This window comes from Boleophthalmus pectinirostris, unplaced genomic scaffold, assembly GCF_026225935.1.
Source record: "Boleophthalmus pectinirostris isolate CB_2022bp ecotype Guang Dong unplaced genomic scaffold, ASM2622593v1 HiC_scaffold_17, whole genome shotgun sequence".
NCBI lineage: Eukaryota > Metazoa > Chordata > Actinopteri > Gobiiformes > Gobiidae > Boleophthalmus > Boleophthalmus pectinirostris.
Window position 1 is genome coordinate 22480255 of NW_026571115.1, and position 21460 is coordinate 22501714.

The following is a 21460-nucleotide window of genomic DNA, read 5'->3' on the forward strand; positions in this document are numbered from 1 at the left end:
TAAAGGACAAAAGGGACAATGGTAAACTGTAAAACAAAACAAAAAAACAAAAAAAAAACAAAAAAACACAGACAGGCTTGATAAATTTTAATAACTTTAAAAACAATTACAATTGTAGCTACCTGTGTCGTAAGCCCCACACACAACTCCCCACGCAAACAGCCAACTTCCCCTTAAATTCTGTCTGTGCTCAGCAGCGACACCCCGTGGCACCACCCGCTACATGTTACCAAAAAGTCTTCATGTCATGTACATAATAGCCCTTTTAAAACAAGAAAAAAAATTACAAAAATGAGGCAATATCTTTATTTTAAAAATATATATACAAATATGGTTAATGATTACTTTTAATTTAACACTTTGTTTTCAAAATATCATGTAACTGAAAGCACCACACTGTATATTTTACGATCATTGTATTTTTGTATTTATTATGTTGTTGTATCCTTAGTAACCTTGTTGCTTTAGCCAATCAATTAACCATTGCACCATACCATACTTATATTTTTGTACTGTGAACCAGACAAATGAAAAATATAAATAAATAAAAATATTTACTTCACCAAAAGAGACCCCAAATACCGATACGATCAAGTACAGTGTAACATTTTCCCAAACAAAAGTGCAAAGCCATTGGAGTCAAATAGAAATACAGGAAGTGATGATCATAAAAGTACCACTGAAAAATTAACTTGACCAAAAGATCAAGTTCTCATTTCCCACTGTAACTCTTCATCCAAACTTTATGCACTTGAGATGGTTTTTGAAGAAGTGCAGTTGGTATTTGAACACTACATCAGAATGATCAGGCGTCCGAAACTTGCTGTACGAGGCGACATTTTTCTTTGGTTGATGACCAACAGACACATGACTACACGAGGCCACCATCAGGGAGCCCAGTCCATCCATAAACCATTCTAGCATGGACACAAAAATGAATATTGATTATTGGTTTGCATTTATGTGGTCCTGGTTAGGAGCACAGACTGTGTGAAGAACCTGTGAGGTCACTCCAGTCAAATGAAGTTCACAATGTTAGCGATTATAAGAGTGAATTTGCTTACCTGAGTGTGCAACTCTCTTCAGCAGGGGGTCAAACCTAGATTTCTGAATAGAGTCTGTACGAGCCAGGAAGAAATTGACCACTCCGCTGGCCAAAAAGCATTGTGGGTAACCAGGAACTGCATGGAATCTTCCATTAGACTTCCTGTATAGACAGCCTCCTTCAGCCTCCTCCCCTTCATCATACTCAAGTGAAAAGTAAAATTGGTTTCCTTCCACTGAGCCACCAACCTTAAAGGAGAAAAATGATGTAAAGTCGACTTTGATATGTTTCAAATCACGTTATAATGGTGTTCCCTCATTATTAGTTTACTCAATTTTGTATTTCAATTGATTCATACATTGCATTTGAGTAATCCTATATTGTCCTGCATTTGAGTTCTCAGAATTTTTTTTTTTCACCTACCCTCTACTTACTTATGTAAATCCAGGTCATGCATGTATGGCTCAATAAAGGCACCCATTGTTCAACAATAAAAACATAAAAATGTTTGTTTTTACGGTTTATAATGAACAAAATGTAATAATTATCTACACTGATTAAAGTGCCTATGACAGAACTACTCATATAACCAAAACACACTTAAGATAATTTGACACATAACATGATAAGAAAACACTTTTATTTTGTTCAAAAATTGTTTTAAGGATCAGAAAAAGTGTTTCATGTGTAAACTGTGCCAAACTTGTTTCTGTTAACAAAGGGAAACAAATGTAATACAATTTCAAAGTACCGCATCGCATAAATTCAAACTTACCACATCAAGTTCAGGAACAGCCTCCATGACTTCTACCATCTTCTCGATTTTTGTGCTTTCAGTAAACTCAAAGTCATCATCCGCCCACAGGAAATACTTTGTAGTGACTTGGGAGACAGCAAGGTTTCTGCCAGCAAACCAACCCTGATGACACAATAATTAATTTAATTCATCTTTACTCATCAGTTCAACATCAGTGACGTATTCTATATAAATACAAATACAAAATTGCAGTACCACTAATGTTTGAATTTATTATTATTATTTTTTTTTTTTTTGGCGGATTGACCATCAAAACACATTTTACAAAACTCAGCTACATACTAATTTCTCTATAGAAATAAATCATGTATCCTATTAAAATATAGAAAGTAAATTAAACTATTCTTTATTTAACCAGACAAGTCCCTTTGAGATTTGGAATCTCACTTTCAGATGAGCCTATTGTACAAGTTTTTAATGATAGAAGAAACCGCAGCACCTGGACAAAAACCCACTAAAGCACAGGGAGAATGTGCAAACTCCACAGAAAGGTCCCAGGTATCCTCCCAGGATATGAACGGTGAAGCAAGAGCACTAACCATAATGTTTGACCATGGTGATATTATTTACATTTACATGCACAGAACAGATTGGTAAAATGTTTAACATACATGCAAATAGGAGTTTTACCTGAGCTGGTGGCATGATGTATTGCTGGATGTTCTCCCCTGTTATCTTCTCTGGTTCAATGCTGTCGTCTGCAATGATCACTGTGATGTTGGGGTAAAACCTGCGGATGCTGCTCAGTAGGACTTTGAGATTGTTGTAGCGCAGAAAGGTCTTGATGGTGATAGTGACTTGTGAGCTAATGTCTGAGACACAAAAGAGCAGATACATACCATTTCTAAAGCAACAGCATGAACAGTTAGACGGCTTCATGACTACATTAGACAAGTACTCTTCAACCACTACTACACTGTTTGTATAGACATAATACATATGAACATTTCTTGAAATGTCATGGCGCAATATAACCAAAATGTATTCTTTAGTATTTATTATAATGTTTTATAAGTGATATTGTTCACAGTAAGTATTGGGCAAGCTACAAGTTAATGATAAAAAGGCAATATATCTTATATTTATTACAAATTATTACTTTTACTGTCATTGTGGCACCTACTACCTACTGTACTGTAATGTACAGTGTCAGGTGTCGTCAGGTTTGCTCTTGCCCACAGTTTGAGAAGAGAAAAAAGGTTTTTTAGTGCCACAAACTGCTCTGCACGTTAGAGAGATCACAACACAGTGTACATCTCTATCGGCAGCAGGGACACTGAGAAACACAAAGAGAGTACTGTAAAGACTTCAGTGGTTTGTAATGCTTCTTCCTGTAGGTATTACCTGTATTTGTGATGTTTAAACTTTGTGATTTTAACTACACATGTCCCATATTAACAGAATGTATCTCTGGCTTGTGGTCACTTACCGGCCCCCATGTCAAACATGACTGGCAGCTGAGGCTGTCTGATGACGATGGGAAACTGGGCTTCATGATTTTCAAAAGAAAAGGAGGCTGAAATAATATAAAAAGGGTTTAACATTAAAGTGACATAAATATACTGATGTGAGAGGGATGTAATTTGGGAACCTACCCAGATCGCCAGTGTGAACATGATAAAAGGTGCTTTGGTAAGACACTGATGCCAGCACAACATTCAGGAACTTCAGGCTGCTGGACTCTACGGTGAGTTCAGCCTCTTGGTTACCTGTATTTAAAATGATATGAACTTTGAGGATTTTCAAATGGAGTTCTCTTCAGACTAAACTATTTTGAAATTGTGAAACTAATGAAATTAAAACAATAACAACACAAAATTAAAGACAAACTACAGTCAAAACAATTGTAATGCACCTGAATTCAGTTTTTGAGTGTGTGACTTGAGTGTGAGTGTGATCTCATTACAAGCTAACAGTATGGTTTCAACAATGAACCAAATGGTCAAAAAGACAAAATAATTCAGACCTATAAGTCCTTTGTCCAAAATGGCTATGGAGAATGATTCACTGGATTCACAGATGTTGATGTCCACCACCAGCAGTGTTGTGCAAGTTCACACTTTTCATGAACTAGTTCAAAGTTCAGTTCACACTTGTTCAAAGTGAACAGTTCACGTTCATAGTTCACAATTTTAATTTTGAACTAGTTCAAAGTTCAGTTCATTTTATATTTAGATAAGATCTGTAAATGAAAGGCTGCATTTATTTTTTCAAACTGACTTCTAGTTTACAACAACTTTACAAGATACACTGTTGGACAAGTGACTTTAAAACTGTAATGTGTTATTTATGACTTGTTACTGTCATTTCTAAGTCATTTGTTACATTACAATATTACTGTATTTAAAATGTAAAACATTACACGACTATTGCAGCACTTTTAATTTACTCTCACCAAAAGAACTGTTAAGATGCTGAACTTTTGCACCGTATATGGACTGAACCAGGACTGAACCAGACTAAACCAGGTCTAAACCAGGTCTAAACCAGGTCTAAACCAGGACTAAAACAGAACTGAACCAGGTCCAAACCAGGTCTAAACCAGGACTAAACCAGGACTAAACCAGGTCTAAACCAGGTCTAAACCAGGAATAAACCAAGACTAAACCAGGACTGAACCAGAAACTGAAACCAGGTCTAAAACCAGGACTGAACCAGGTCTAAACCAGGAATAAACCAAGACTAAACCAGACTGAACCAGAAACTGAACCAGGTCTAAACCAGGACTGAACCAGGTCTAAACCAGGAACTAAACCAAGACTAAACCAGGACTGAACCAGAATTGAACCAGGTCTAAACAATTGAACCAGGACTGAACCAGGACTAAACCAAGACTGAACCAGGACTAAACCAGGTCTAAACCAGAACTGAACCAGGACTAAACAGGACTAAACCAAGAACCAGGACCAAACCAGGACTAATCCTGGACTAGAACTTGGAATCTAGGACCGCCCCTGAGAGAACCCCGAGTGCGATCTGGCATAAGCTGCGTTTATCTCGGTGGAGCGCGGACCTTGTGCGTCGGTCCTTTCGCTCAGGATCACGGTCTACGCGGGCGCTCCTCCGGCGTTTCACCGCTGCTGATATCGCGGTGATTTTAGCAAATTTGTATGAAGAAAAACGAAAAGCCCACCATTTCAATCCAGGTTAAAAAAGCATTGTGACGCGCGTTACTGACATTTGTACCAAGTAAAATAATACGCGCGCGGAGCAGCACGTCCTGTGCGTGTAGATTTCAGAAAATAGGATCCATCCTATTTTTTGACGCTCTACACGAGCGTAGGCGCGTATCTCCGTCAAAATCCACAGAGAGCATGTATCTATTGTTGTATTTGTGCATTTACCATCAGCACATTGTGCTCCCTGGGCAGTTGTGTATCATGTGAAAGAGCCCAGATCCACATAGACTGTTAATTAGTGCTTTGAAATTTACTTTTGAAATCCTTGCGTTTGCCGTGGTCAAGCCTGTACAGAAGGTAAATACAAGCAGCTAAACGCGCCCAGTCTTGACTTCTTATTGAGAGACACAAGAGCCCGTACGTTCCGTTAAAGCTGCCGGTGGAGTCGCCTTCGCGTTGACACGCGGCTGTGGTTTCGCGAGTGCGAGTGCGAGTGCGAGCAGATCGTCACTCGTCGTCAAATTCCGACGTTTAACTAAACCCCAACAGTGACGTACGTCGTTCATCACACATAATTTGAACAAATTCACGTTCAGGTTCTTGATTTACAAAAGTGTTGCGTTCAGGTCAAAGTTCACTGAAAAATGAACGTGTTCAATGAACGCGTTCTTTTGAACTCGTTCATGCACAACCCTGACCACCAGTGTATAAAAACTGTCAGTTCCTGAGACTCAGTCTCATTGCATGTAGGCAGTAGCACCAGAGCTCTGAGTGTGTTTGTATTAAACCTTCAGAAAATGCTTTTGTGGTCCTCATTTCTTTCCTTGTTACATACAGCAACCAAAAACTCATTTTAGAGGTTTTGGTGGCACCATGCCATCTTACTAGTCTTTAACTGATCAAATAAAAGTGCAACATGGATACACAAAGCCGAGCACAAAATGGATTAGTTTTATGTGTTTCATAATTCTGACTGACCTTTTACTGTCACTTCTCTGAAGCGTGAGGCGTCAGCGCTGAGGAGGCCTTTGCTCACATTCAGGGTCACCTACAAAGACAACACACAAAAGCAATCATTAGTTTGAATTTATTATTATTATTATTATTATTATTATTATTATTATTATTATTATTATTATTATTATTATTATTTACATCATACAGGTTGCAATAAATCCAACATGGTTATTTTCTTATTGTACATACTTTTAACAGTGCAATTACTTGTCAAAAAATTTGAACATCATGGACATTAAAGTTCAATATTTTTTATATTTTGGACTCTCATAATGACACATAGAGTGAAATAACTGAAGAATCTATTTCTTGAATTTTTATGATTATGGCTTACAAACAATGAAAACCCAAAATTCTGTGTCTTCTCGCTGGACTTCAAGCAACATGGATTCAATGCCTCTCCACTCTTCCTCCACACTCTGGGACCTTGATTTCCAAACGATATGCTAAATTTACTGTCATCTGAAAAGAGCACTTTGGACCACTGAGCAACAGTCCACAGCCCAGGTAAGACTCTTCTGACATTGCCTCATGTCCCATACAGGCTTCATAGCTCCAACAAATTCTTAATGAAATGGACAGGTGGTGTGGGTCCGGTGTGGCCTCCTTTGCCTTGGCAGAGGTCAGCACCAAGTTCCTTGTTCTTGACAAAAGAAGGGCTTGTGTCTGCTTTCAGGAATTTTGGAGTAGTGAGTGAAGCTGTTCATATTTTCACTGACAGGTCTAAGAAAAGTCACTGAGCCTTTGGTTAAGCCAAGTGTACGTGTGTCTGTGCTCTAGGATGAGCTTCTTGCTGTCTTATGGGTGTTACAGTGGACTTTAGTCACAGAGAACCTGAGGCTCACCCTGATTTAATCTTTGAGATTTTGTGCTGTATTTGTGTGATTTGACTTGTGTGATTAGATAATGTGGTGTTGTTTTGTGCTGGAATTTTGGGAAATGAAGAAGCTGATGTTCTGGCTAAAGAGCCACTTCAGAAAGAGTGTGTTGATGTAGTTCTATCATTGGGAAAGTAGAACTGCTACAGTGTCTGTAAACAACAGTTTACTAATCTACAGCAAAAAGAATGGAAGGGGCAGGCACTATTTTTCCTGTCAGCCGTTGACTAAAAACAATAGGCATTGTGGGATTGCTTTTCAAAGAGATTATGCTTTCTTGGACATTGTGCTTTGGCTGCTTGTCTATTTAAAACTGGGAAACACTCTCGAGGCGTCTGTGACAGTGGTAACCTGGAAACTGTTAGGCATGTTTTAAACAGAAACTTACCCTTACTGGAAAATGTAAAAGTGGGCAAGGTACAAACCCGAGAAACTCCAACTGAATATATTAAAAGTCATTTATTTCAGGTTAGGCATGTATTGGTTTCATGCAGCATTTACAGTAGAGAGGAGGCAGCTCTATGAGGAGCTTACTGACCTCGGAATTATCAGCTTCTCAATTAAGTCTATACTTTTGTAAATGAAAAGGAAACCGTTTTACTACATTTCGCCCCCCTGAAAAACAGTTGACTAATGGTAGCTAGGTTGTGACTGCAATTTTATGTGTGAGAGGCTTGTTTAACATCACAGATCATTTCACTTGTTGTCGTTCCAACTAAGACCGCTCTTTCTGGTCAGATTGTGTTAAAATAATGTTCAGATTAAGTCTAACTTGAGTAACAGAGCTTCAGACAGAGTTGTGCTTCCAGTTAATTTTCATGTGACGTCATCAACCTTCCCTGGGAGTGTGTAGTTATCAATACAGCAGTTGTTACTTGTATGTCACTCTCATGCATTTTGTGTTGTAGGCTGCTGGTGAGCGAGCCTCCCCTTTTTGTGTTGTCACGTCTGTCTCCTACCTCCTGTATTGATGACTTCTGGGACATTTGCTCAAAATTGACCATGAAATGGACTTTATAGACTACATTGATGTTATTTAACCTGGCCGGCCATGTGTAACATATTAATACATTGTCATGTGCTTTTGTTGGCTATGCCAAGTATTACAGACACATACTAACCTTGTAGCTGCTACACTCTCCTGTGTACAGTTTTAAACCTGGAACAAAGATTATCTTATTTTATGAAATTCATAACATAAGCTTGTATAAAATAGTTTTTTCCTCTTGCTTTACTAAGAGGCTTTGCATGTACATGTGCAGATGTACTTTATACCCATGGTGCAGTGGGGTCTGTACCTGGAATGGGGCTGCTCTTCAGAGGGGGAACAGTAAAACCTTGAATGGGATACTGCAGAGGAGAGTTGGGTGGAGCCAGCAGCAGTCTGGATAATTCAGGTGAGGTTCTGTTGGTGACACAAACACACTTCCTGAAAATTTGCTTTTGGCAATCATTTCTGTGAAATACGGCCCTTTTTTTTATTTTATTTTTATTTTTTTTAATGGTTGATTTACTACTCATCCAGTAACGTATGAGTTGTTCCCTTTAGTTCTTATGAACTGTTTCAAAGTGAAATGTTTTTGGCATTCATATATTTCAAAAACAAAAAAAAAAAAAAAAAAAAAAAAAAACATTAAAACTCCACTTTTACCATAGTCCCACAAAGTGAAAATAGTTCACTTTGATTATAAAACCCTTTTGACTGTCTGTAGTTTAAAGCATCAGTTATTTCTGTATTAGTTGAAATTGTGCAGCTGGAGTTCTGCCAAGTTGAACACTGGGCCTTTCTCTGCCTTCGCTGCAGCTCTCATGCCTCCCCTAAAAATTTAGGCGCACTGATTCTATGTGACAGTATGGTTGATCTAATAGCACATTTATGATTTATAATCTGTTTGCAGTACATTCATAAGTAGTATGCTGTAAGTCAATAGCTAAAAATGACACTATGAGAGTACCGCCTTAAGTACATTAAATAAACACACATTTTAGTATGATCTATCTGAAAGAGTATTTCTGAACAATGTGATGTAGTACGTCTTGAAACTATGGCACAAAGGTACCAACTGTAAGTGCTCTTATTCTAAGTGCACTTTAGTATTATTTATCTAACAGAGCATTTTTGACCAATATGTTTGCAATATATTCATGTGTAGTATACTATAAATCAATAGCACTTAAAAGTTCATTAACAGTGAGTGCATTAGATCAAAGGAAAGTAGAATTTCTGTAAAGTACATATGAAAGTAATGCACTTGTAATGCAGTAAAATGTACTACAAGTTAATTGTTCAAATGTGTAATACATGTGGACCTATTATGAGCATATTTGACCTGAGTACTTTCTATTAGAGTTTCTGTACAAGTGCTATTTGAAAGGGTGAGATTTTAATGTAGTGTATGACAAATATGTGACAACTGAGACTTCAAATGGACCAGGCTAAAGTGCATTAGGCAGTGTTGTGCATGAACTAGTTCAAAAGAACGCATTCATTGAACACGTTCATTTTTCAGTATAAGAGACCATCATTTCAACCGGGATGCTACACAGTGAACTTTGAACTGAACGCAACACATTTGGAAATCAAGAACTTGAACGTGAATATGTTTAAATTATTTGAGAACACAACAATAGATACTCTCCCTATGCTCGTGTAGAGCGTCAAAAAATAGGATGGATCCTATGTTCTGAAAGCAGGACGTGCTGCTCTATCCACACGCGGAGCACACGCAGTGGGGCCGCCCTCATTCACTGTCAGTGCATTCTAGTTACGCGTCCAAAAGTTGCAGTGACATCCTTCTGTCACAGAAAGAACACATATTGTCGTGTCTGACAGAAACTGATGCATCAGCGCAGTTTATGCAAAATAGTCATGCGGTTTTAAGTTTTCGCTTCTGTAAGACAAATGTGTCAAAGCTACACGTTATACACATTATAATGCCAAACGGGCTGATGTTCTATAGTGTCTATGGTTTATATGTTGTAAAGTTGTTGTAAACTGGAAATCAGTTTGAAAAATAAGTTCAGCCTTTCATTTACATATCTCATCTAAAAAAAAATGAACTGAACTTTGAACTAGTTCATGAAAAGTGTGAACTTGCACAACACTGATTGCAGATAAGACTTTATCTGACTCTGAATCTTGTGGCACACTTGGGTGAGGTTGTTGTGGTTTCAGTATGTTAAGTGACACACAAAAGCAGAAGAAGCTTTCTATAGTCTTCATGTCATGTGACAAAAGTGCATGACTTACCTTTTTTTGAGCTTCTCAAACTCTTCTTTTCTCCGCTGATACACTTTGTCTAAGTGGTGTTTGGGAATTAGATCTTTCAGTTGCATTGAGCCAGGTTGACAAGTGCAGGGGCGTGGGATAGGGGCCAACCTGAAAGAGAGGACACATGGGTCTAAATTTAGTCTCCTCTCTGTGAAAAGGACTATGCACTGTTATACTATATTCTCCTAAAATGATATCTCCACACAGGTGATTTTTTCAGAGAAGTTCTATTTTCTTAAATGCAGTTCATACAGAATTTTTCTTTTTTTTTCTTTTTGCAGACTGGGAGTGCTACACACAGTAGAGATCCCAGATCTCTGATGATCAATATAAACTGAATTTCAGGTCACAGCACTTCAAACAATAGCAGTGACAGAACAGATAACCTGTTGGTCATTTCTAAAAACGATAAGTAAACACAAGAAGCAGTGGTTATAGATAGATAGATTTTATTTGCACATATTAAAAACAACATTTTGAACAAATAGAAACAGAAATGACTGTGCAGGAGAGAATGAGAAGACTTTATCAGTCTTATAAGATCACCTCCTCTATAAACATGATTTTATCACAACAGTCATGAACAAGCAAGTTGACTTTCAGTAGTCCAAATATTAAATAGCATTACAAATCAATGTTTGTCTCAATTGTTTTTTAAATAATCCAGTGAGGAAATTGATTTGGGAGTATTTGCTAAATTATTCCAGAGGGTTGGTCCTCTGAACCTGAGTGTTCTTTGATTTATAGATGTTCTGCACAATGAAAGATAAAAGTCTCTGCAGTGTCTCGAAGTACAGGTGTGAACATCCGAGTGCATGAAAAAGTTGTCAAAAGATCTGGGTAAAACATTTGACAAGTGCACATATTTATACATGAACAGACAAATACAATATATGTTTACATTAAATATTGTCTGAATATTGTATTTTCTGAAAAGAGGAGCAGATAAGACAGAGAATCTGTGTGAATAATTCATAATTCTTAAAAAATTTCTTTTGTATTAATAAAATCTTGTTGAGATATGTCTTACAAACCAAATAGAGGTGAGATCGGGCCTAAAAAATCCAGCCCGACCCGACCCGGCCCGCGGGTATTAAAACCCGACCCGGCCCGAGCCCGACCAATTAACTTGATTTGCAGGCCCGAGCCCGAAGCAAACCCGAAATGTCATATTTTATTTGTGAGGACTCGGGAGGAGGAGCAGTGCTCAGCGTCAAGGTGCCAGTCTTTTTGCTCTCGTATGAAAGCAAAGCGCCACATTGACGACATTCAGCGAAGCCAACGCAAGTTTCTGTAGCATTTTCAACAATCAATTTGAACCGTCACCTTATCGTGGTGGAGGGGTTTGAGTGCCCGAATGATCCCAGGAGCTATGTTGTCGGGGGCTTCATGCCCCTGGTAGGGTCACCCAAGGCAAACAGGTCCGGGGGGACGGGTCAGACGAAGAACGGTTCAGAAGCCCCTATGATGAGTGTACCAACAAGGCCAGTTACGTCGCCCGGATTGGCGTCACCGGGGCCTCACCCTGGAGCCAGGCCTGGGGTGGGTGCTCGTCAGCGAGCGCCTGGTGGCCGAGCCTCCCCCCACGGGGCTCGGCCGGGCTCAGCCCGAAGGAGCGACGTGGGGCCGTCCTCACGTGGGCCCACCACCCGCAGGAGGATCCATATGGGGCCGGTGCAGAGAGATCTGGGCAGCAGTCGACGGGCGGGGCCTCGGCGACCAGATCTCCGGACATGGAGACTAGCTCTGGGGACATGGAATGTCACCTCGCTGGGGGGAAGGAGCCTGAGCTTGTGCGGGAGGTTGAGCGTTACCGACTAGATATAGTCGGCCTCGCCTCCACGCACAGTTTGGGCTCTGGAACCCAACTCCTTGAGAGGGGCTGGACTCTCCATTTCTCTGGTGTTGGCCGCGGGGAGCGGCGGCGGGCTGGTGTGGGCCTGCTCATTGCCCCACAGCTCAGTCGCTGTGTGTTGGAGTTCACCCCGGTGAACGAGAGGGTCGTGTCCCTGCGCCTTCGGGTCGGGGACAGGTCTCTCACTGTGGTGTCGGCCTACGGGCCGAACAGCAGTGCTGAGTACCCGGCCTTCTTGGAGTCCTTGGGAGGGGTACTAGACAGTGCACCGACCGGGGACTCCGTTGTTCTCCTGGGGGACTTCAACGCCCACGTGGGCAACGACAGTGACACTTGGAGAGGGGTGATTGGGAGGAACGGCCTCCCCGATCTGAACCCGAGCGGTGTTTTGTTATTGGACTTCTGTGCTAGTCACAGTTTGTCAATAACGAACACCATGTTCGAGCACAAGGGTGTCCATAAGTGCACGTGGCACCAGGACACCCTAGGCCGGAGGTCGATGATCGACTTTGTCGTCGTGTCATCTGATCTCCGGCCGCGTGTCTTGGACACTCGGGTGAAGAGAGGGGCTGAGCTGTCAACTGATCACCACCTGGTTGTGAGTTGGGTTCGCTGGCGGAGGAGGAAGCCGGAAAGACCTGGCAGGCCCAAGCGTGTAGTGAGGGTCTGTTGGGAACGTCTGGCGGAGCCCTCTGTCAGAGGGACATTCAACTCGCACCTCCGGGAGGACTTCTCCCGGATTCCAGGGGAGGCCGGAGATATGGAGTCCGAGTGGGCTTCATTCTCGGCCTCTATTGTCAATGCAGCTGCTCGGAGCTGTGGGCGTAAGGTCTGTGGTGCCTGTCGCGGCGGCAACCCCAGAACCCGGTGGTGGACACCGGAAGTAAGGGATGCTGTCAAGCTGAAGAAGGAGTCCTATCGGGCCTTGCTGGCTCGGGGGACTCCTGAGGCAGCTGACGGGTACCGGCGGGCCAAGCGTGCTGCAGCCCGTGTGGTCGCGGAGGCAAAAACTCAGAGCTGGGAGGAGTTCGGGGAGGCCATGGAGAAGGACTATCGGACGGCCTCAAAGAGATTCTGGCAAACCGTCCGGCGCCTCAGGAGGGGAAAGCAGTTCTTCACCAACACTGTTTACAGTGCGGGGGGAGAGCTGCTGACCTCGACTGGGGACGTTGTCCGGCGGTGGAAGGAATACTTTGAGGATCTCCTCAATCCCACTGTCACGTCCTCCGAGGAGGAGGCCGAGGCTGGGGACTCGGAGGCGGACTCATCCATCACCCTGGCCGAAGTCACTGAGGTGGTTGGCAAGCTCCTTGGTGGCAAGGCTCCGGGGTTGGATGAGATCCGTCCTGAGTACCTGAAGTCTCTGGATGTTGTGGGGCTGTCTTGGCTGACACGCCTCTTCAACATCGCGTGGCGGTCGGGGACAGTACCTCTGGACTGGCAAACCGGGGTGGTGGTCCCTCTGTATAAGAAGGGGGACCGGAGGGTGTGTTCCAACTATAGGGGGATCACACTTCTCAGCCTTCCCGGTAAGGTCTATGCCAGGGTACTGGAGAGGAGAATCCGGCCAATAGTCGAACCTCAGATCCAGGAAGAGCAGTGTGGTTTTCGTCCTGGCCGTGGAACACTGGACCAGCTCTACACTCTCCATAGGGTGCTCGAGGGTTCATGGGAGTTTGCCCAACCAGTCCACATGTGTTTTGTGGATCTGGAGAAGGCATTTGACCGTGTCCCTCGTGGTGTCCTGTGGGGGGTGCTCTGGGAGTATGGGGTCCGGGGCCCTTTGCTAAGGGCTGTCCGGTCCCTGTATGACTGGAGCAGGAGCTGTGTTCGCATTGCCGGCAGTAAGTCAGACCTGTTCCCGGTGCATGTTGGACTCCGCCAGGGCTGCCCTTTGTCACCGGTTCTGTTCATTGTATTTATGGACAGAATTTCTAGGCGCAGTCAGGGGCCGGAGGGGGTCCGGTTCGGGGACCACAGGATTTCATCTCTGCTGTTTGCGGACGATGTTGTTCTGTTGGCTTCATCGGGCCAGGACCTGCAGTGTGCACTGGGGCGGTTTGCAGCCGAGTGTGAAGCGGCTGGGATGAAGATCAGCTCTTCCAAGTCCGAGGCCATGGTTCTCGACCGGAAAAAGGTGGCTTGCCCTCTCCGGGTGGGTGGAGAGTCTTTGCCTCAAGTGGAGGAGTTCAAGTATCTCGGGGTCTTGTTCACGAGTGAGGGAAGGACGGAACGGGAGATTGACAGGCGGATCGGTGCAGCTTCGGCAGTGATGCGGTCGCTGTATCGGACCGTTGTGGTGAAGAGGGAGCTGAGTCGAAAGGCGAAGCTCTCGATTTACCGGTCAGTCTTCGTTCCTACTCTCACCTATGGTCATGAGCTCTGGGTAGTGACCGAAAGGACGAGATCGCGGATACAAGCGCTCAAAATGAGTTTCCTCCACAGGGTGGCTGGGCGCTCCCTTAGAGATAAGGTGAGGAGCTCAGTCACACGGGAGGAGCTCGGAGTAGAGCCGCTGCTCCTCCCTCACGTCGTCGAGAGGAGCCAGTTGAGGTGGCTCGGGCATCTGTTCCGGATGCCTCCTGGGCGCCTCCCTCGGGAGGTGTTCCGGGCATGTCCCGCCGGGAGGAGGCCCCGGGGAAGACCCAGGACACGCTGGAGGGACTATGTCTCTCGGCTGGCCTGGGAACGCCTCGGGGTCCCCCCGGAGGAGGTGGAGGACGTGTCTGGGGTGAAGGAAGTCTGGGAGTCCCTGCTTAGGCTGCTCCCCCCGCGACCCGGCCCCGGATAAGCGGACGAAAATGGATGGATGGATGGATGGATGGAATTTGAAGCTTTTCCACACCTCACTCTTACCGGTGTGTGTTTGTCTTTTCAGTTCTCCTGCCTTTAGTTTAACTTCTTGCTCCTCCATATTGGGGATACCAGGTCAAAATAGATGCAGACTTGCGGAGGGGATACCAACATGTTTTCTCTGAAGCCATACTGATGGTCATAAAAAATATCATTTTCTGAAAAATGTTTAGAATCTAAACATTTTGCCCAATAAGTCGATCGTGATCTACCACTTGATCGCCAAGGTCGTGTGGGTAGATCGCAGTGTCCTAGTACTCGTCTCGGACTCGATCACATTTGGCCTCGGTCTTGTCTCTCATCCGAGGTCTGACACTGGACAAGTTCGATCATATTACGGCCGCTGCTGTTGGCAATAAACTTGTACCAGGGTGCGGGAGCGTACGGAGCGTCTCTCTGTAGCCTGTGTGTCATTTGGAACACGTGGATACTGTGCGATGCGGCACATCACAATCACACACGCTCCCTGCACGCGGCTTGTCTGCAACAGTGTGTGTTTTTGTGTACCAGCGTGTATCACAGAGCCGGTTCAACTTTTTTAAAACATCCTACCTTTCCATCTGCCTCACGTCAGCGCACCGCTCCTCGCCTTTTCACGCTCTCGCTCTTCCCCGCGTAAAGCGCACACAGACTCTTTCCACAATGCGCGCAGATTAGAAGGACAAGACAAAACGCGAAGCAAAAACTAATCTAAATTTATGTTAGTATTGGCACAGAGGATGCCAATAGCGCAGAGCAGACCTACCGCGACATGTGGCTGAAGTTTGCCTAATAAATGTGCACAAATACATTCGTATTTGTCACGACGTGTGTTTGGTTTGGTAAATGTGCAGAGGCTAAATCCCACTGTAAAACTAGTACTAACCATGTAACTCCAGTCTAATTACTGTCTTCACTTTTTTCAGTTTTCTGTAAAGTGCTATTGAAAGTTTTCTTAAGTCCAGTACAGTTTACTTGGCGTTGTAGTCGGTCGATCATTTTGACTTGGACATTTTATAAGTAGCTCGCATGCTGAAAAAGTGTGGGCACCCCTGGTTTAGATCTTCTTGCATAAACAAATTTTTCCAGTACTTTAGCAAACAAGGGTAGACTGGGGTTACACTATTTTAATGCACTGGCAGGGAGTCTATAACACCACACTGAACTGTACCATCTGGACATGTCCCACCAGTGCTGAGCTGACCAGGGACAGTTCCCAACCAATTACGTCACCTGAGCACGGCAGATCAGGTCCACACAGTATTCTGCACTAACCCTGTTTCTCTCGTTTTTATTTTCTCCAGATTGATGCGTATACAGACGTAACTCCTGCTCGAATTATCTCTGTTTAATAATAATAATAATAATAATAATAATAATAATAATAATAATTAATTAATTATTATTATTATTATTATTATTATTATTATTATTATTTAATTATAATAATTATAATAATTATAATAATAATTATAATAATTATAATAATTATAATAATAATAGGTCTAACCAGGCTCGGCCTTGTTTAACTTCTGAGATCTGACGAGATAAGGCTTAGACAAGCTGGATATGGCCGGTCCAGCCCTAATGTGTAGAAATCTAAAGAAACTTTACACCATACATTTTCCCCTACGTTAACCACATCGCTGACTCCAGGTTTCACCCCTCCCTTTGCTCTTAATGGAGGCTAATGCATGGGCAGTGTTGAGAAGGTTACTTTTAAAATGTATTCCCCTACAAATTACAGATTACATACCCCAAAATGTAGTTTGTAATGTAATCCATTAAATTACTTAAAGTGAGTAACGTAATCTGAATACTTTGGATTACTTGATTTACTGTAGAGAAGCAAAGAAGAGGAAATCTTCACATAAGATGTTTTGTCTGCTAAAAGCAATAAAAAAGCAGAGTCTTTACTTAACCAAATTAAAAATATTATTGATAGAAGAGCATGATTTAATCCAGTTAAGTCCTGGTTTAGACCTGGTTTAGACCTGGTTTAGTGTCCGGCAATGAGTGGAATTACTGAAAAAAAAAAAAAAAAAAGGGATATAGCCCGAAATGTGAAAACAGGAAAATACTGCCGTGTAATCCACTTATTTCAACTAAGAAACTGTAATAAAATTACCTCTCACTGAAACAGTAACTGTAACTGAATACAGTTACTCATAATTTGTACTCTGATTACGTAACTCTGGTACATGTAATCTGTTACTCCCCAACAATGTGCGTGCATCACATATCCTGTAGCCTTGACAAACAAACCGCGGCACATGACTTTGTATTTGTCTTATACCTGCACAAAGAGGACACCTGTGTTAAAAAAAAAAAAAAAAAAAAAAAAAAAAACTTGACTGGACCGTAACCCCAAAACTGGAAGAGTGACTACAGCAGAAACCAGGAAAAACAACGGATAGGCTATATCCAGATACTGCGCAGAACTCTCCCAAACCTCTGGAGCTGGGTGAGGGTGAACATTTTATTTTAATATTTTAGAACCTGTTAACATGCAAAACAAGCCTCCCCTTTTTATGGACCAGTGTCCTGTGCGTCCTGTTGTGAGAATGTCCATTATGACTGCAAAATCCTACCCGATTCAGCCCACCGTGATTTAAATGTTATGAACTGTGAAATGTATAGTTTCTTGATGGCCACGCTGTATGAAACTTGCTCAACGAACTCACTGTGGATGTGAAACTCGGTAATATTTAATTGTTAAATAAATCAGCTGTTAAAGAAACATCCTCTTTCTGTCCTTCTGCCAAAAGAACCTGTGTTGCCTTAGTGAGGGAGTTTCCTGGGATGACATTGCTCTTCATTTAGGAAAAGCAATGTCATCCTAAATTACTTTAAATGTTATAATTTGCTTTATACCTGCCCTCACCCGGGTGCATAATATTAATAGGGCCGTTCACACCAAAGCGTCAAAAAACGCCTTGACGCCTCTATTTGGACGCCTTTGCATTTGAGTTTAGACGCCCTTGACGCGCGTCTTTGACGCCGTGGACGAACGGGACAAAAAGACTTGACGCGCGTCCGTTGCCCTGGAAACAAGAGCCCGGTCCCGGTCTTTTCCCGAAACAATGTCAGACCAGACTGAGAGAGTGTTTTTATGACGTAAAACATCAGCGGAGGAGATCGGGTCGACGACTGGGGCGTATATATATTTATACTCCACTAATGACACTGGATCAGTCCCGGTCTAGTCCTGGTTTGGTCCTGGTCCGGTTCCTGGTGTAGTCCTCGCGATCGGCTCGGTGATTGTGGCGTATATATTTATTCTCCGCTCGTGTTTGTGGTTCTCGTTCTGGTTCTCGGGTCTTGCTTCCTGATAATAACGTCGCTGCGTCACTGGATACTCGTCCCTGATTGGTTGACGCGGCGCGCCTAACGCGAAAAGTTCAGCATTTTCAAATTCTTGACGCTGACGCCCTTAAAGCGGCGCGTCTTCAGCGTCAGCCCGGCGCGAATCTGGCGTCAGCGCGGCGCGTCTTCAGCGTTTTGGCGTCATCGGCCAAGACGCGCGTCCAAGGCGTCAGCGTCAAGAAGTTGAAAATGCTGAACTTTTCGCGTCAGACGCGCCGCGTCAACCAATCAGGGACGAGTATCCAGAGACGCAGCGACGTTATTATCAAGAAGCATGACCCGAGAACCAGAGCGAGAACCACAAACAGGACCGGACCAGGACCAAACCAGGACTAGACCGGGACTAAACAAGGACTAGACCGGGACTAGACCGTGATTAGACCAGGACTAGACCGGGACTAGACCGTGATTAGACCAGGACCAGACCGGTATTAGACCAGGACTAGACCGGGACTGAGCCAGTGTCATTAACGGAGTATAAATATATATACGCCCCAGTCGTCGACCCGATCTCCTCCGTTGATGTTTTATGTCATAAAAACACTCTCTCAGTCTGGTCTGACATTGTTTCGGGAAAAGAGCGGGACCGGGCTCTTGTTTCCAGGGCAACGGACGCGCGTCAAGTCTTTTTGTCCCGTTCGTCCACGGCGTCAAAGATGCGCGTCGGGGGCGTCTAAACTCAAATGCAAAGGCGTCCACATAGAGGCGTCAAGGCGTTTTTTGACGCTTTGGTGTGAACGGCCCTTAACAGTATAAACAGTAAATAAGGTGTTGATAACATAACCGAGAGCTTACCGGGGTGTCCATACAGGCGCAGGCACAAGCTCCCCCTTCTGAGAGTGTTGAGAAATCATAAAGGCTGAAAATCTGCTTGTTAAAAATAAGTAGAAGGACATGAAGATGACGGCACTGAGCATCAGTTTAATATTTGTAGAGCTGGTCATCTGTGGACAAAAAATATTGACTGTCAGACTCAACAGTTCTGTTCTTCCAGAGGTAAACAAAAGTAGATTATTTATTAACTATTACAGTGACTGTTAGAAACAATCCAGTTATATCTACAGCCTGTGGGCAATTCAGATAGGTTCCCTTTTACATAATATCATCAACATTCTTGAAGCTAGCACAGTTGGGCCAAGCAGTAGGTGAGCTGATGTGTACATTAAAAGTCTCAAATTATATTGAAGTCATCAGCTGTTTTAGTCACACTCACTAACCCCCAATTCACACCAAAGCGCAACGGAGCATAAGCGCAGCAGCACAGCACATGAGCAGCAGACGCGCTGTTTTAGAACTCCATTTTAACCGGTCTGACAGTGTAACACCGACTGTGTCATACGCGCGTCCAACGAGCGTCTGACGCTGACGCGCTGCTCGAGATAGGTTGGAGTTCTAATTTTGCAGCGTCAGTGGCGCGTCTCCAAGGTTTTTAGCAGGAGAAAGACAGGAAATAAACACGCGGTGACAAAATAATCTTCCGATACCCTTTCAAAATAATTTAACCAAAGTCAAGACAGCGATGTAAACAACGCGCACGTGATTTACGATGTCAGACACCAATTCTACAAGGACTCAGGACTAAACCAGGACTAAACCAGAACTAAACCAGGACTAAACCAGGACTAAACCAGGACTCAATGTCGAAATGTGCTCGGACGTCCTTCCGTGTAGCCCCGAGTGTCCGCGGGCGAAAGGACCGGTGCAGAGCTTGGAGAAGAGGTACGTGCAGCCGTCACGCTTTTCGGACACCTGCTCCGCGGGGCTCAGGGTTCGCTATCTCTCTCTCTCTCCAAGATTAGACCTGGTTTAGACCTGATTTAGTCCGGGTTTAGTCATGGTTTAGACCTGGTTTAGACCTGAATTAGTCCTGACCCGCCCTTAAAATTCCAGAACGTTAAAAGTCGCCCGTTTCAGCGACTATTTTCCCGTATTCATCGGTGCAGGACTCTGGATCAACATATAAACGTATAGGTTTTATTACCTGGACGGACATATGATTTTAATCACACTCATAATGTATGTTAATTATACGTGATTTTACCTTATTAAGGGAAAAAACTGAGGTGTTTAATGTGCGTGCTAATAGATTTAAACCTCATTAAACGCAAATGCGTTGCAGTTGTACACTTAATTTATAATACACTTAATACACATTCTAACTTAATACACTTTAACATAAAATAAATGATAAAAAGCAAGTACAAAATGTGATGTCTCAAAACAGTGAGAAGATGTGCAGATTGCGTAACAGGAGCGTCTCTGACGCTCTGGTGTGAATTGAAACTTTGAAATTTTAACGTACACGCAGCTCCGCCTACTTTAAACTATGCTGCAGCTCCTTCTGTGAATTATATTTCCTGCTATACAGGAGGAACATAAACGGACATAAATTCTTTGCGCAATTTTCCTCTTAATCTCTTTAACATTTGTTCCCATTGTTCTCTGTCAGGTTCAGAACATTCTGATCATATTGAGCAACCGCCATAACAGATCTGTGATAGGGATGACTAATCAATTTGTATTTTGAGAAGTCTGATTTTACGAATCATATGAATATTTGTAAATTACACAGGCTCCTCTTATTTGCAATATTTTGTCTTATTCCTATTCAAAATATATAATTATTTGTTTGAAATTGTTAATCACTTGGCAATGGTCCTAATATATCATACGGAAACTTATATAACCCAAGAATAGTATAGTATATTTTTGCTCTTTTTGTGTAATGTAATGGCCAAAATTGACACATTTGTGAAAAATGTGAAAAACAAAACAAAACAAAAAACAAACAAAAAACAAAACAAAAACATTAACATTAAATATTAACATTAATCTAAAACATTACATTAACCTATATTTTATTTAATATTTGATCTTACTGAAGATTTTATTTTTGATTATTATATATTTTTTTACTTTTAAGGGGTGATCTTTATGTCCCTGATGTGAGAACAAATGCATTTTGAGAAAACAGTCTGAATACAAGTTAAATGTAAGTAAAAGTAGTAGTTAACAGACCTTAACAGAGATAGAGATAAAAGTATTATTATAATTATTTTTTAATTCTCTTACCTTGGAGTGAGTACAATCCACTGGGCTGGGTGTGTCTGAATAGTACTGTTGTGCTGTTTCCCTGTACCCAAAGCCACCCTCTGAAAGCCTCTCCTAAACCTGTTTGTTTTTGTTACTTGCTTTGTGCCAGTGTCCAGTGTATCAGTTTCCTATAAATTATCTTCAGGCAATACAGATATAAAGGTTAG

At 42.6% G+C, this 21460-nt stretch overlaps 1 protein-coding gene across 1 annotated transcript; it reads right to left on the reverse strand.

The window, feature by feature from the left end:
• Positions 1-292: 292 nt before the first annotated feature.
• On the reverse strand, positions 293-21342 carry LOC110171949 (beta-1,4 N-acetylgalactosaminyltransferase 2-like). Its single transcript, XM_020937757.2, has 12 exons — positions 21273-21342; positions 18996-19144; positions 10127-10255; positions 8175-8281; positions 7998-8035; positions 5960-6029; positions 3458-3571; positions 3292-3378; positions 2493-2674; positions 1821-1964; positions 1065-1293; positions 293-917 (listed from the first exon to the last, which is right to left on the reverse strand). The coding sequence occupies exons 2-12, from the start codon at positions 19142-19144 to the stop codon at positions 733-735; spliced, it is 1434 nt and encodes a 477-aa protein (XP_020793416.1). The 5' UTR covers positions 21273-21342; the 3' UTR covers positions 293-732.
• Between the last annotated feature and the right edge of the window lie 118 nt (positions 21343-21460).